General features: G+C 34.5%; 2 protein-coding genes across 3 annotated transcripts in view; both read right to left on the bottom strand.

Annotated features, from left to right (window-relative positions):
- The window catches only part of LOC101899543 (probable E3 ubiquitin-protein ligase HERC2), a 43,235-nt gene extending 28,881 nt beyond the window's left edge, over positions 1–14,354 (bottom strand). For both annotated transcript variants that reach the window (XM_059119111.1, XM_011295325.3), the window contains exons 1-2: positions 14,220–14,354; positions 4,343–5,626 (exon numbers count right to left, since the gene is read on the bottom strand). In XM_059119111.1, the coding sequence (XP_058975094.1) occupies positions 4,343–5,323 (981 nt within the window). In that variant the 5' untranslated portion in view covers positions 5,324–5,626; positions 14,220–14,354. The remainder of the gene's footprint in view (positions 1–4,342; positions 5,627–14,219) is intronic.
- Positions 14,355–15,193: 839 nt separating this feature from the next.
- LOC101899369 (tRNA (cytosine(38)-C(5))-methyltransferase) lies at positions 15,194–16,373 on the bottom strand. Its single transcript, XM_005186117.4, has 2 exons — positions 16,218–16,373; positions 15,194–16,153 (listed from the first exon to the last, which is right to left on the bottom strand). Exons 1-2 carry the CDS (start codon positions 16,276–16,278, stop codon positions 15,198–15,200), a joined length of 1,017 nt encoding a protein of 338 aa, XP_005186174.2. The 5' UTR covers positions 16,279–16,373; the 3' UTR covers positions 15,194–15,197.
- Positions 16,374–17,203: the final 830 nt, after the last annotated feature.

The following is a 17,203-nucleotide window of genomic DNA, read 5'->3' on the forward strand; positions in this document are numbered from 1 at the left end:
ACGGTCATTCCTCACAAATTTATACCCAGGTACATTTATTGCACTAGCTGGAATATCAGATTTTAGCCAAGTTTCGGATACACCAAGAAAATGCAAGCCTGATCCCGATAAAATAGTTTTGAGCTCACAAAACTTCGTTGAATTCATAGATGGCCTAATACTGCGTGAGTTTATATGAGCCATATTGAACTTATTACTACATGAAATTAAAACGGATTTAATATAATCATTGTTGCTGATCACCGGCCCCAAATTAGTACTAAAAGACATCAAATACATAAGACGTAGTTGTGGCGGGGAACCAATTATAAGAATTCAACAGAATTACACTAATAAAATTTAATTTCAAAAAATTCATTAAGAAAAATAAATACAATTTAACGCAGCTGAATACTACAAAATGTATAAAAGAATAAAATGATCAAACACACAAACAGGATAAGAAATTGAAAACAATTAAATTAATGGAAAATTAAAATAATTAAGAAAAAAAATCAATAGAAATTTTAACTAGAAAAAATTATATTCATATATAAATTCAATTCCCATTGCCTTCCGAATCCGCAAGCAATGACTCACATTGACTAACGTTGTAAGTATCCTCTCTACCATCAGGAAAAACCAGCCATGCCTTTACGAGATCAGAATTCAAAATCTTAAATTTTTTGACTACTTTAAGGCGACACAGTTTCTTGCAGACAAAGTTTAAATGTGATGCAGCAGGCGAAAAATGATCATTAAGGTACACCCTGTTATTTAAAGCAACACCTTGGGCACCCAGTAGATCGCAGATTCGAAGATTACGAGTTTTAAAATATTCCCTCATCAAACTATCACGCAACGCAACTTTGTTAAATTTAACAAGAATCTGTTTCCTACGATTAATATAACATACATGATTGATGTCCTGGCTGGTTATAGGTATGTTATAGAATGATCCCAATGCAATAACAGGCAACTCCAAATCATCCAAACCTTCAGGCAACCCTCCTATGAGGATGTCAGGCCGATTCATCCGTTTATGCATAACGTTGTCTTCCCTCTCAAGCGCAACAAACTTCGTGGCAGTAGAAGCTTCAATCCGCTGCACATTGTCGTTACATTGCCTGATGTCAGTCCTCATTTCAGCAATACATGAACTCACTTCCTTCTTTATGTCATCCAAAACAACTTTTAGACTATTTTGCTGCGACTGGTAACTAGCAATAAAGTTATCTAATTTAGCAGTCAGACTATTAATTTTGTCAACGACACCATCACTGGTAGAGCTGCTGCATAAATTCGGCTCACATGAAGGGCAAATGTAAGCAAACGATTTTACCGACTTCAATACATTTAAGTTTTTGTCATCAATGTTAGCACAATGAGTATGAACCCAGCAGTTGCAAGCTTTACAAAGAACACTAGGCTGTGTCTTCGTAACATTATAGTTACAAATTTTACATTTGGCGGCAGGCATAACTGAGGTTATTAGCAAACAGCAACAAAAAAAACAAAATGTCCAGAAGAAACCACAAATGGCAGCAACAAAGCAACAACAGCAACACAGCAGGATTATGCAACACACAAAAATTGCAAACTTTCCAAAAATTTTACAATTCAATACGAGATATCCGCTAAATGCAATTATGTTTCAGCTATATAGTATCCAACGTTTGTTTATATACGTAGTTAAGGCAAGTAAACAGCAAATAAACAAAAAGATCAGCTGCGATAAAAAAACACTTCTACTCAGCCATAGGGATCTATAGGTTCTCAAAGAGCTTTATCTGATATCTGGTACCAAAGTTCATTGTTGTGGAATGCATATTACGCTTGTGAGGTGATATATTGGAGCTATAGCTATATCTGAACTGATTTACATTAAATTTGCCAAAATTCAGTTCATTTGGCCTGATATTAGCCTTTTGGTGCACAAAAAAACTGATATCGGTTGAAGATATATATGGGAACTATATCCTAATCTGAACCGATTTCGATAAAATTTGGCATACGTATTTTCGAGCGGTATCGGATGCCCGGTACCAAATATTATTCTTATGGAGTGCATATTATTCATGTGAGGGACTTAAAACCCCAAATCGGATGAAACATATATATGGGAGCTATAACTATATCCGAAACGATTTACACCAAATTTGAAGTACCGGTTTCTAGGATGAATTCAGTCGTAATTGCCAAAATTCAGTAAATTTGGGCTGATATTAGACTTTTGGTGCACAAAAAAAACTGATATCGGTTGAAGATATATATGGGAACTATATCCTAATCTGAACCGATTTCGATAAAATTTGGCATACGTATTTTCGAGCGGTATCGGATGCCCGGTACCAAATATTATTCTTATGGAGTGCATATTATTCATGTGAGGGACTTAAAACCCCAAATCGGATGAAACACATATATGGGAGCTATAGCTAAATCTGAACAGATTTGATCCAAATTTGAGGTATTGGCTTCTAGACTGAATTCGGTGGGATGTAGCAAAATTCAGGTCCATATATTGGCCATTTGGTGCACAATTAACCCAGAATCGCTTGAGGACTGAACCGTATATAGCTGAACCGTTCTCGATAAAAATTTGGCATACGTATTTTCAAGCGGTATCTGATGGCCGGTACCAAATATCATTCTTGTGGAGTACATATTACGCATATGAAGAACATAAAGCCCAAAATCGGATGAAACATATATATGGGTGCTATAGCTATATCTGAACGGATTTGATCCAAATTTGTGGTACTTGCTTCTAGACTGAATTCGGTGGGATGTACCAAAATTCAGGTTATTTGGACTTTTATCGGCCATTTGGTGTACAATTAACCCGAAATCGGTTGAAGGTATCTGGGAGCTATAACTATATATATCATCCGATTATTGCCAATTTCAACAGGGTTCGTCCTTGGTTCAAATAAATGTTTTTGGAAAATTTGAGGTCCATATTTTGGACATTTAAAGATATATGGGAGCTATATCTAAATCTGATCCGATTATCACCAACTTCAGTAGAGTTCGTCCTTGGGTCAGACAAATATTGTTTGAAAAATTTCACCTCAATCGGATAGTAAATGCGACCTGCAATTTGTTTACAAGAATACATGGACGACTCAGAAAGTGATTCTATGAAGATCCTTAAAAGTAACTATGAGTCCATCTCACTTCCTTCTCCCTGTTACAAACAAATGAAGAAAGACATAATACCCTTACCACTATGTGGTGTAGGGTATAATGAGATATCCCCGGGAGAAAGAGTAAAGTATATGCAAAAGAACTTTTAACAGGACTTCTTAAATAGGAAGAGATCTGTATATAACATAGGATATCCTCAATGAGGGTTTTTGAAATAGAAGACATTTTTCAGTGGGATATTTGATTTCTCATCAATTGCTCATTTCCTCATCACATTTCCTTTCCAACATAAATAGTCCTATGCCTAGATAGAGAGTAAATGTTTGAAATAGATTTCGTGGGATTTCGTATTTATACAAATATGCCATATATTGATCAAAGAACTATTTTAAGACAACTTGAAAATACACTTTTTATATAAAATACAAAAATATTTTCTTTATAACCATTAACGAAGATGGAAGATATTTCTTGGGCCAGAAATAGAAATTGGTTCTTCGTGAATAGAACCCCCAGAAGAAGACAGAAGGCCTATTAAATTCCCTTTATTTAAATTTTGATTGAGTGAATAAATGTTTTTAAATTATCTTCTGTAAATCTATCTTTCCTTTTATTTGGGGGAAAAAATAAACATGTCTAAAAAGCGTTTGGGCCATTTGCTATGCCCTCCCAACAAAAGAATGGTTGCTTTGCTATTTCAAGGTCAACCAAATGAAATCTTTATGTGAAGTTCATGCACATTTTGCTTTGTATTAACTCTTCAAACAATGGCTCAACTAAAGAAAGTTCAGTGACCCATTATAACTTTCCTTTGTTCTTTCTTTTGGTATTTTGTGAATTGGTTACACAAGTCTGAGAATTTTCTTACTAATACGAATGGAAACGGTTTTAAGTCATTATCAAGGACTTTTTAGTTTAGTTGCAACAGAGGAAGGGTATTCTCATTTAATAATTTGTTTTTACACACAGACGTGGGGTCAATGTAGATGTATTGCCATTAAAATTCCAAGTGGAATAGCTGTGGATAGATGTTTCTAGAGTTCCTTTAACCAAACTAACGCTTTAATATAGCACTTAGATTAAATTTCTCCCACATTTTTCTGTTTTACATGGAACATATCTTACTCAACCCTAAAGAAGGTCATACCTAGGTAAGCATTGCAAACAATAATACATTAAACGCTTGACTAAAGCCAATCACATTTCCACTCACCTGCGTGGTATCGAATAGCAAAGCTTCGGGTAAATCTTGTAACGATTCTAAGGCTTCACACAGCAACTCACTGCACATCTCAGTATCTTCACCGGAACGCCAGGCACGACGCAGGAAAAAGAATGAAAAATTCAATGCTGCCCGTGTACAGACGCGTGCCAAACCCAATGTAGCTCGTTCACTATCACGTCCCGGCGATCGGAGTTCTTGTGACGAGGTCTGGCGATATTTACCAAAACGATCACGTGAAGAAAAATTACTCTCTTCCGAGAGTCTGGTCTTATCGCCCACATTTAAAAATGGATTTGTAGGATTTAGAGATGTGGGTATTTCTGTGGACTGCATTTGTTGTAGGCTGTGTTGTTGTTGCATTGCCTTTTGCTGTTGCAATTGTTGTTTACAGCGTGCCAATGCCACAAAATATCGTTCATAGATAAACAACTGCTGTCGCAAATGTATGGCCGAGAGACAATTGCCAGCCGCTTGCAGGGCAATATCATGTAATTCATTGATTAAGGTTTTTTGACATTCTGTTTTAGCCATGGCATTTGGTGTCTGACCCCACAGCCAGGACTCGAAAATGGCATCACTTGCAATACGTTGGGCCGCAACGGCGGCCGCCTGGGCTTGGGTGGTGATTTTCTTAATTGTAGCATCTGAATCCAGACTGTGGCAAGCACTGCAATTACAAGCCGACAAAGGGCCACAATAGTCATTTGCCGGACAACAGGAACATTGTAATTTTTGTACACCACAATAATGTTTGCCATCATCGCCCAAATATGACCAATTACCGGCAGCGTTTAGAACTGGAGCTGCCGGTGATGATACCAATTCACAATCTTGGATTAGATTATTCCACAGTACTGCAGCATCTTCGGGGCTTCGTAAACTTGATATGAGATCCGCTCTTACCCATTTCTGGTCAAGAAATGGCAAAGGTCTCAAATACAAGTCAGAGTTATTTGAATTTGTTGACATCTTGTAAATGTTACCGTCCTAAACGTCTCTATAGCGCGTTACGTTTCGGTTCGTTTTCGATCTGGATGCAGTATGATGATGGCGATGATGACCTCCTACTACATCACCAGAATACATATTGTACTAGCATTTTAATTTCCAGTTGTTTGTTTGTTTGTTTCGTTTTTATTATTCAAATGAATTTTTAATCAAATCGCGTGTTTGTCGTGCCAATTCGTTTCGTCGTAATTCAATTCAAGCTCAATGAGATCAATTTTCAATCGGAACGTCGTAATGCAATGGTAGTGGTGTTGTCTCGTCTATCTGCGAATGCAAAAAAATGCAATACAAATTATTTACAAATAAAAAAAAGCAAATCTATAAGCCACATATCAATATGACGGTGATTGGAAGCGAGTGTCTAATTAGTGATTGTAACCGATTTGTTTACTTCAATGCCTTTAAACTCACGTTCACAATATTGTTTGTTGATTTTTACACAATAAAAACAAAAAGTGACAGGCTCACATGTTCATGGGTGCTTGGGGGCCACCACCAGGCGCATTTGCATTACTATTGTTTATTTTTAAACACTTGACAATTTTTGAGATGTGTGTATATGATGGCTGAGGAAATTCTCAACCATAGTCGCCTCCTCCTCCTCCTAAGCAGCCTTAGTAGCTTTACACACGCATCGGCTGTCAGAAAGAAAAAAAGAGTTGTTGCAGCAGCAGTCCCCTGTCTAGCTAAGCGTTCTCCACTTACTTGTCACTCAGTGCTCTGTTTGTAACAAAAGAATCTGAGATTTGCGAGTGGTTGTCTGGGTTTTTTTTCGGTTGGTTGATGGGTCGCTAGGTTGCTCAATGGTTTGAGTTACTATAGCAGCAACAAAATAATAGATTCCAATTTGCTTTTGTACCTGTCGTTTTGTGTCGTTGCCAGATGGGAAGTGTATTTAAGGCAAACTAATTGAAAGGACATAATTTTAAGAGTCAACCTTTCATGGTACAATGTAGGTTTGAGAAAATTGTGGGAAAAGACACTTAACTGCATGGATTGTACTGTCAGAATTACAATAAATAAATAAAATAAAAAAATTACCATAAATAAATAAATAAATAAATAAATAAATAAAATAAAGAAAACAATTTACTTCCTTAAATCAATTTCTATATTTTTTTTATATCCCCCAAAATAGTATGGAGAGTATATTAAGTTCGTCATTGCGATTGTAACACCTTAAAATATACATTTTAGACCCCACAAAGTATACATATACTCGGTCAGCATGTTATGTTATGATATGTTGATTTAACGATGACCGTCCGTCCGTCTGTCTGGCCATGGAATTGAAGTAGGCTGATAAAATTTTACTCAAATGTGTGTTTGGCCTGCTGGACTTTTGGTACTGAAAATGGGCTATACAGGTCCACGTTTTGAAATGGGCTATACAGTCCCATATAACTGCCCCTCCCTATATTTGGTATTTTAATGGTTTTGACGACATTGATCACCGCAATAGTTTCAAATTTCAGTTCGTAATGGGCACTACAGCCTGTGACAGAAAATATAACGGTACCTCCTATATTCGGTATTTTGTTGATTTTAACGACATTATTCACCAGAATTGTTTGAAATTTTGTATTTCAAGTTCCTATTGAAAACTACAGCTCATGACAAAAAATTGTCTATGCAGGTCTAGGTCTTCGTAAAGGCCCTAAATATCGGTACCTCCCTTTATTCGGCATTTTGATGATTTTAGCTACATTTTTTCATCGGAATTCTTTCTAATTTCGTATTTATAGTTGGTAATCTACGACAAAAAATGTTCTATGCAGGTCCATGATTTTAGCGACATTTTTCACCGGAACTGTTAAAAATTTCATATTTGAAGTTCCCATTGGAAACTACACCCTATTACAGAAAATTGTCTAAGCAGGTGCAGGTCTACGTATAGCCCCTTAATATAGCCCCACCTCCCCATATTCGGTATTTTGATAATTTTATCTACATTATTTCCCGGAATTGATAATATTTCGTATTTGCACTTCGTTGATACTTCAGGCTGTGACAGATATAAAACCGGTAAGGAAAGCTCAAAAGTCGGGCGGGGCCGACTATATGATACCCTACACCACTATGCATATTTAGTACAGCTCTCGTAAAAAGGTTTATACAGGGCATTTCAGAGCTCTATGAGATATTTGGTACAAAATCAAAATCTATCTAATTCTATCGTGCATTTTACGAACTATAACTATCTGTGAACCGGGTTTCTCCAAATTTGACGTATTAGCTTCTAGACTGAATTCGGTCTTATGTACGAAAATTCAGGTGATTTGGGCTGATATTGACCATTTAGTGCACATTTAACCCGAAATCGGATGAAGATATATATGGGAGCTATGTCCAAATCTGAACCGATTTCGATAAAATTTAAAACAGCTATTCATGTGCTCCATCTAATACCTGGTACCAAATATCACGGTTGTGGAGTGAATATTACGAATGTAAAGGTCTAAAACACTAAATCAGATGAAACATATATATGGTTGCTATATCTAAATCTGAACCGATTTTCACTAAATTTGATATACTTGCTTCTAGGCTGAATTTGGTCCGTTGTACTAAAATTCAGTCCATTTGGACTTATATCGGCCATTTGGTGCACAATTAACCCGAAATCGGATGAAGATATATATGGGAGCTATATCCAAATCTGAACCGATTTCGATAAAATTACAAACAGCTATTTCTGGGCTGTATCTTATATCTGGTACCAAATATCATTCTTGTGGAGTGCATATTACGAATGTGAGAGCCTTAAACACCAAATCGGATAAAACATATATATGGGAGCTATAGCTGTTTCTGAACCGATTTTCTCCAAATTTGTTGTATTTGCTTTAAGGCTAATCTCGGTCACATGTGCCAAAATTCGGGCCATTTGGGCTGATATTGGCCATTTGGTGGTCAATTAACCCGAAATCGGATGAAGATATATATGGGAGCTATATCCAAATCTGAACCGATTTCGATAAAATTTAAAACAGCTATTTCTGTGCTCCATCTAATACCTGGTACCAAATATCACGGTTGTGGAGTGCATAGTAGGAATGTTAGGGACTTAAAGATCAAATCGGATGAAAGATATATATGGGAGCTATAGCTATATCTGAACCGATTTTCTCCAAATTTGATATACTTGCTTCTAGGCCGAACTCGGTTGGGTGTGCCAAAATTCAGGTAATTTGGACTGATAGTGGACATTTGGTGCTCATTTAACCCGAAATCGGATGAAGATATATATGGGAGCTATATCTAAATTTGATCCGATTCTCACCAATTTCAATAGGGTTCGTCCTTGGGCCAAAAAAAGATTGTGTGGAAAATTTCATCTCAATCGGATAATAAATGCGACCTGCATTTTGTTCACAAGAATACATGGACAGACGGACGGACGGACGGACAGACGGACGGACATGCATAAATCGACTCAGAAAGTGATTCTATGAAGGTTCTCAAAAGTAACTATGGGTCTATCTCGTTTCCTTCTCCATGTTACAAACAAATGCACAAAGACATAATACCCTTACCACTATGTGGTGTAGGGTATAAAAAACCCAAGGTGCATTAAGGAGGTAGAACCATGGTACAATAAGGAAGTAGAACAGCTTCGTAAAACTACAGAAATACAGCCCTCTGGCTAAGTCCGCTTCCTGTCAGAATTATTCAAAATTATATCCAACAAGTTGTTTTCATTTATTTGGTGGATTTATTTTTAAAATGAATCAAATGGCGCGAAAGATAAAAGAAATACCTCAATGTTCTCTCAAAAATAGTATCCTAAGTGTTCAATCTTTCAATTACGTGGCTAATCAGTTTAATATCATTAATGCGAGCCCCGCAATTTAAGTTTACATTTTTTACATTTGGTTACATTTTTTCAAATTTATACATTTGACAACTGCTCATTGTCAAAATGTACATTCATAAATCCATTAATCAGAGAATCTCAATAACAGAGATGGGAAAGGTCTTTTATGCATTGAAATTCGACAAGGTAAATTACAGAAATTGCAGAACTGGGAATGCCAATTTGAAATGAGGTTACCTTTATTTTATTGTACCATGGCCCAATCGAACTTAAAACTCCTTTCTGTTTGTTTCTATATAAACTGTATACAACGGCTTAAAAAGGTTAATCGCCGAATCATGGTTACCGGTAGACAGAATTTTGATTAATTTTTCACTTTTCAAAATTTTAATAAATTTTGTTGCTTTCATGCCAAATTAAAAGGCGTACATACATGTCTAACAAATCCCCGCAATCTGGGAATCTTTCAATCTGGCAACACCATCTATAACGTCACTTTGGCTTCATGTAATTGTATGTGTGAATAAAACAAAAAAAAATTGAAATGACCGTGTCACAATTTTTACAATTATACTTTTATTCGAAAAAACCTTGTTGAAATCCTTCAAATTGAATATTTTATTGGATTAATTTCACTTTTGTGTGTAATTCAAACACTTTTCAAGGGGAATTTCAAGATTCATTTGCATTAACTCCACCTTAAATTTATTTTCGCCTTTGATTTACAATTGCAATTTTATTTATTTCAATTTCTTTTAATATTTTTCACAATCACTTCAAAAACTCAAGCAATTTTCTTCGTTCACCTTCAATTTAGCATTTAATTATCCGTTTAGAGTTATTTTTTCATATGGAAAATTCTTAGCTAGCGTCTCCGATAAAAATTCTATTATTTTTTCTATATAAATTTTTCAGTACTTATGCGAAAAACAACTGGAATAAAATGAAATGTCTGTGTGAACAGATGTGGAAAGGAAAACTGGTGTAAATGTCATTTTACTGTCAAATCAGAAAAATATAAGAATGCATGACAATGAAGGAAGAGAAACAAAAACAAACTCTGAGAGAATGTTTGCATTTTGAATGGCTCTCTGTTTACGTCCATCCGGAGCACAACAAAACTGAAATGTTTTTGTTATTCTTTTTTGTTGTTTTCTTCGTAGGAATGCATTTTGTAAGGGTTGATGGCTGCATTTACTGAACAACAAAGGCAACTGACATGTATTATTAAGATGCCGCCCGGCTCATTAAACGTTGGATTGTGTATATGTTGCCAGATTACAAGGAAAAAACTCACCAGCAAATTACCGCTTTCATTTTGGCAAAATTTAATTAAAAACTTGATATCATATATACTTTGTAGAAATCTGAACCTGCTTAAAGAATACATTTAGTCCAACTATTTCCATACTGGTAATTAAATAAGAGTTATTAGGTACTATTCAGAGGTGGAAGCGAGTTGGGTGTTTGGTTTATCGAAATCACTGTTAAGGCACTATCAGACGGTATGGATTTTATATATATGTGTTGTCAATTTTATTATCCATCTCAGTATTTCCACTTTACATATGATTCATATTTTCAATCATTTGGAAACTATTACTAGATTTTGAACAACACGCAGATGGATAGTGCAACCCATGGTACAATGAATTCAAGGTAGGGCAGAACTACCATATGATTTCAATTTTTTTATTTTTCTGGCTTAATATGTCAACTTAATTTGTTTATGTGTGCGTATTCTTTTCAATAATAAAAAATGTTTCAGAAAATATTCAAATTCGGGTGTTTTCAAAATGCTTATTACAACATATGCATCGACAAAATCTACAGTTTTTGTCGCGAAATAAACCATAAGAGATATATAGAATATGATTTTGAAAAGAAATGTTGAACTATCATTCAGTTTTCGCGGTTTTAAATTATTTATTCAAAATCAATGCAACAAGTTGTTTGCTTTTTAATTGTTTTGATAGTAATTCTGACATTACAAGCCAAACAGGTAGACCTCTATACTAGCAATTTTTTCAAAGTTGACCTACCTTCTCTTCATTGTACCATGGTGCAAACCTTTTTTTTTATAATGGTCTATTGCTTTGAAATATTTTTAACTATTACGTTTATAATTTACTGGATTTTGTAAGCCAAGTGGATTTAAATGACCAATTCCGTCTAGGAGAAAAATCCGCCGACACATCATGGTAAAAGAATACAGGTAGTTGCATCGACGCAGATGCTGGGAACTGTCAAACCATATTTGAAATTGAAAATTTTGAATGAAACATTTGGTCTGTTTCAGACCTGCAAGAATGTAAAAATGTTTACTACGATTACCGATTTTCTCTTTATGATATCGAAAAAAAAATCCAAAATAGTAGATTCTTGGAGGTTTTGAAACAGATTTGTAATAATTGTTGAAAAAAAGTATATACATAACAACCTTCTATATATGTCGTATAAGAAAACAGAACAACTCTAGTTTAGGAAAAACTCTTCGATTTTTTTAAGTTTTTTTCCAGAGGTAGGTATTTTTACCCTGATTTCGGGAAACTATGTTTTTCTCTGGGTACGAAGCCGGGACTTCAAAAATTTGACTCGAAAGTCCGGGTTTAAACCCGGGCTGGACCCGGATCCACTTACTTCATATAGACAATATAGGTATCGAAGAAAAGTATTAAATTTAGAAAACTTTGGTTCGCGTTAGCCGTTGTGGTACATCCCCAGAGGAGAAAATTTCAAGCCCCGGACTGGGCTGGCTACATACAACAACTGTTAAGGTGACATGTCATATTAATGATGACTAGTCACATTAATGTCAAATTATAAAGGGAAACGACAAAAGAATTTGAGTGCGGCTCTGGCATTCCTTTATGATATGCCACATAATATACCCTCCACCATTTGTAAATAATATGGAAATTTTCCAAAAAATAAATTCCGTTAAAAATTCTGTTAAAATCTTAAAAAACAGAATATTGCCTTTATATTGGGGTCTATACGAAGACGAACACCTGGACCTGCATAGACAATTTTCTTTCAAAGACTGTAGTACCTCTTAGGAACTTTAAATACGAAATTTCAAACAATTTAACTGGATATTGCACCTAAAATCGACAAAATACCGAATATAGGGAGGTACTGATCTATGGGGCCTATACGAAGACCTGGACTAGCATAAACTGTAATACCCATTGCGAATTCTAAATGCGAAGCAACTCCGTTGAATAATGCGGCACCGTTATATGGATGCAATACGAAGACGTGGACCTGCATACGCAATTTTTTGTCATAGGCTGTAGTACCCATTACGAATACTTAATATGAAATTGAAACAACTCGGGTTAATAATGTCCCTAAAATCGTCAAAAAATCGTATATCGTTATGTGTGGGATATACCCCTTCCAGGGGGGTAAAGTAGTCAGAAAGAACTCCTTTTGTGGATTTTCGGACAATTTGATTGAAAAGATTGGCCAAAATCATCAAAATACCGAATATGAGTTATATGGGGGCTATACGATATCGTGAACCGATATAGCCCATCTTAACCTGACTGCAGACAAAAAGCTTATATGTGCAAATTTTAGATTCCTATCTTTATTCGTTTTGACTCTAGTGTGATTAAAACGGACGTACGGACGGGCAGTCTAAGAATTTTACGCTGATCAAGAAAATATATACTTGGTTATGTCTAAAATTATTATTTCGATGAGTTACAGACGGAATGACTTACTATGTATGGTGGAGGGTATAAAGGGTGTTTTTTTTTTTTTTTTTTTTTTTTTTTTTGAGAGAAATCGGATTTGTTTACGTTCATGCCGGTCAAAACAAAATCAAATGTTTTCCTTGGACATTTCTTTGTTGTCTTGTTCGTAAAATCATGTTTACATCGAATCTGGCAACACTAAGTAAGAAGTCACTTTGTATACGTATTAACTCAGAAATGTTTTTCTTTTTCATATTAACTTTACAAAACAAATTTATAATCCTTTTGCATTTGTTGCAAATTGAAAAATAAAAGAAGTCTCAACGCAGCAGATGAAAACAAGTCATAAAAATAAAATAACATTACTTGCTCACGGTTCCTTTGTCTGAAAATATGTGTTCAATTGATTTTCGAAAATGTTTTGATTGCGTTTACATTATTTAAATTACAAATTTTAATAGTGAATCATGGTAGAAGAATATAGGTAGACGCTTCGACACAGCTGCTGGGACAATGAACTGTCAAACCAATTTTGGAATCGAAATTGTTGAATGAAAAATTACTCAAATTTGTAAATATTGTTAAAAAATGCATATTATAACAACCTCCGATTGGCGTCGTGTAGACAAACATATACAAATATACTTATTTTTGAAGAAATATTTAAAAAAATTTGACATATCAATGTTCCCAAGCGCTGATGCATCTACCTGCATTTTTCTACCATGTTGTTTTGCTAATAACAAAAACAAAAACTTGTGTAAATGCGAATAACAGATCACAAGAAATGTCAAATTCACCGAGAATTCCAATTAGAAGGAAAATTGAAGAAGAGAGCCCACCTACCGGAGAGCAAATATTTTATTAGTTTGTTTACGTATATGCCGGTCACAACAAAATCAAATGTTTTTCTTTAACACCTCTTTGTTGTTTTGTTCGTAAAATCTTGTTTACATCGAATTTCAGTGATATGGCAAAGCGGCCAAGCGAAATGTCAAACATGTTAAGTAAATATCTGGCAACACTTATTAGTACGTCACTTTTTATATATATGTAAAATTATTTGGAAAATTTTCATTTTTAATTTAATTTAAATTTTTACATTCATTTTTCATATTTTTATTAAAAATTTCATTACACACGGCAATTAAGACACTTATGCTTTTTGTTTGTATTCATTTAAGACGTTTTCTAATTGAAACAAAATGACTTTTCTGCTATTTGAGAATTACACCAATGAACTCCACCTTAATTTTTTCTTTGACTTTCCAATCACTATTTAAGCACTTTCAAACTCAATTTTCACATCACAATTGTTTATATTTTTCTTTATTACCGTTAATTTGATCAATTTTAGCGAAGAACCGATGTTTCTAAACCGTTTTTTCATTGAAAAATATTTTGCATGTCTGCGACAAAATTTCCACCGAATAATTTTTTCAGTATTTAGAAGAAAACAGTACAAAAAGGAAATGGAATGAAAATTGAAAATGTCATTTCGCTGTCAAATTGGATGAATTTGGGAATGAAAAGACAAAGTTGGCAAAATACAAAACGCACGAGATTTCAGTGAGAGCAAGGTAGATATCTCTCTGTTTACGTACAATGGGATCAAAACAAAAGATAATTGCAATTACCACATAGACAAAAAAAGATAAATATAAGATATAGTCAAACAATGCAATAGACGAAGAAAAACTCAATAGCGCAGTCATTCCACTCAAACAAACAAAAAAAAAACTCAGAATGATACAAAGACAATTTTTGGGAGAATTTTCAATATTTTTTTGCATAATTTTTTTTTTCGGTGGAAAATAAATTTTTTATTAAAAAGTTTAAAAAATTGTTTTTTAATAACATTTGAAACTGAGCAGCGCGGTCGCCAACTCAATTTGCACGTTCTCATTCAGTGTATTTCTTCGTCTATATTTTTTTTCTTTTGTCAATGTCTAGACAATGAACAACTCTCACTCAAATTCAAATTGAGTGTGCTGATCGCTCAATTCCACTCAAATACCAAAAAGTATAGTTTTTTATGCTTTTTAATCTAACCAAAGCCGCTATTGCCAGTGTTTTTCTACAAGTTTATACCTTAATTAAAATATGCAGCAACATTTTAAAAGTTTTCTAAAAAATCGTGTTCGAATAACCGATTTTATCGGTTTGAGTCACTTGACCGCGAAATGTTAATTTTTTGTGGTCTATACTTATAAGTCTGTGGAGTTTCCCCAATTGAACTCCACAAAGCGCTTCTAAAATTCTTAATAAGAATTGTTAATAAATTGAGCTACCCTATAGACAAAGGCAATATTTTTCATGTTTCGCACATTAGTTTTATTAATTCGCCTACAACTTGTACATTGATACTATTGCCCAGTAAACGATATTTCTGACGATTTGTGGTCTCCTTTGGAAAATCGAAATTGTCTGGAAAACACATTAATCTTGAGACTTCACGTGGTGTAAAATAACGTAGACCAAGTTTTTGCAGGAGTTCCGTATATTCCGTTTGATTACAGCCATCATTTGCATCATCCATCGATTTCAATTTGGCAAATATATTTTGCATTTCACTTAATGCCAAGGGACAAAACACTGATCCGGTTCCCTCACAATAATGGGTATATGCTTTGGTAAAACACATTGTATTTGTCGACTCATTCGTTACAATATCCAATAGCCATACTCGCTTTTTCAATACCTTTTCATCTAGGCGAAATTCTGGCAATGTCACTTGCTCCAACAAAGACGACAGTGATTTTGTTTTGAATGTCTCTGCTCCCGGTAGGGATGTTAAAATTTGTCCACCATCAAAACTAAAATCATTCGCCTTTCTCGCTATGCAATAATAACGATGTCTAGTGTTTGGTACCCCGATTTGTGTGGGCGTCAGAATAAATTCACGATAATAAAAACCGGATTTTTCTAAAGCCTCTATATATTTGGTTCTTGCAATTGACTCTTCAAATCCTTTGACATTTTCCATTAGAATATATTGCACTGTATGGCACATTGGCAACATCTCGCATATGTGATTTAAGGCATCGGAACGTTTGTCTTCTATGTCACGTTTTTGTCCAACACGTGTGTGCGGCTGACATGGTGGAGACATGAGTACGGTGTTGATTTGTAGTTTTTCAATAGTCTTGGGGCTAAGTTTTTGTATGTTATTATTCATAACTGGAGTTTGTCGATGATTGTGGGCATAAACTGCATTTGCCACGGTATTTATATCCATCGCTGCCCGAACATTTCCCTTGAGTTGTGAATCTAAAGATGAATTTACTTTAATGTTGTATACATATTTCCGGATCATTTCAAAAGATATACTTACACTCAAATGCATAGTGCATCCCTCCGATGCCACTGAATAGTTCTAATATATTCAATTCCATTGCAATTTCCAATATATTCTCCAATATCTCCACGGCCAGACACCCGTAATACCAAAACACAAAAATTAAAAACGTTCCAAACGTATTTCGAATAAGAAACAAAACATTATACTTGATAAAACATAAACGAAAACAAACTGGCCGAGTTAACGAATGAGGTGTGAAAGAGAAATGGTCCATTTTGTGAATTATCTATGCGATTGTGTTTTTCCCGCGCTTCTTTTGTAAGGTAGTAACACAATCACATAGATAATTCACTAAAATGGACCCTGGGAACTAGGTGCTGTCAGAGTAATAATGTTTTTTTATTTTCTTGAAGTTCTGTTATAGTAATAATTGTGGGCTTTTTAAGTGCTCCGAGAAAGGAACGATGGGAACTAAATCCAGCATTTTCATTCATCTAATTCGTTCTTTTCGTTCCTTTTGTACTTCATTGAACATTGGAGCAAGTTGAAATTATAAGCTGTATTGGAACTATTTTGAATTTTTTTTCATCGATAGGTATTTTCATCCTGATTGATTTTGTGGGGAAAATACTTTTATTGCACCCATAGTAGAATTAAAATGGTAAAGTCATGTAATCATATGTTTACAATTTTTTCAAAATTATTCATTTGACAATAACTTATTGTCGAAATTTATATTTACAAATCCATACATATACCCATGGTAGAAGAATATAGATAGACGCATCGACGCAGCTGCTGGGATAATGAACTGTTTTCAATTTTAGAATTGAAAACTATTTGAAAAATTTTTTAAATTTGTAAAAATGTTTGAAAAACGCGTATTATAATAACCTCCAAATGACGTCGTGTAAAAAAACATATAAAAATCTGCTTTTATTTGAAAAGACATTTAATTTTTTTTTTTTTTGACATATCAATGTTCCCAAGCTTATTTTTCTACCATGATTTTCGGGCCG

Source organism: Musca domestica, unplaced genomic scaffold, assembly GCF_030504385.1.
Source record: "Musca domestica strain aabys unplaced genomic scaffold, Musca_domestica.polishedcontigs.V.1.1 14, whole genome shotgun sequence".
Taxonomy (NCBI): domain Eukaryota; kingdom Metazoa; phylum Arthropoda; class Insecta; order Diptera; family Muscidae; genus Musca; species Musca domestica.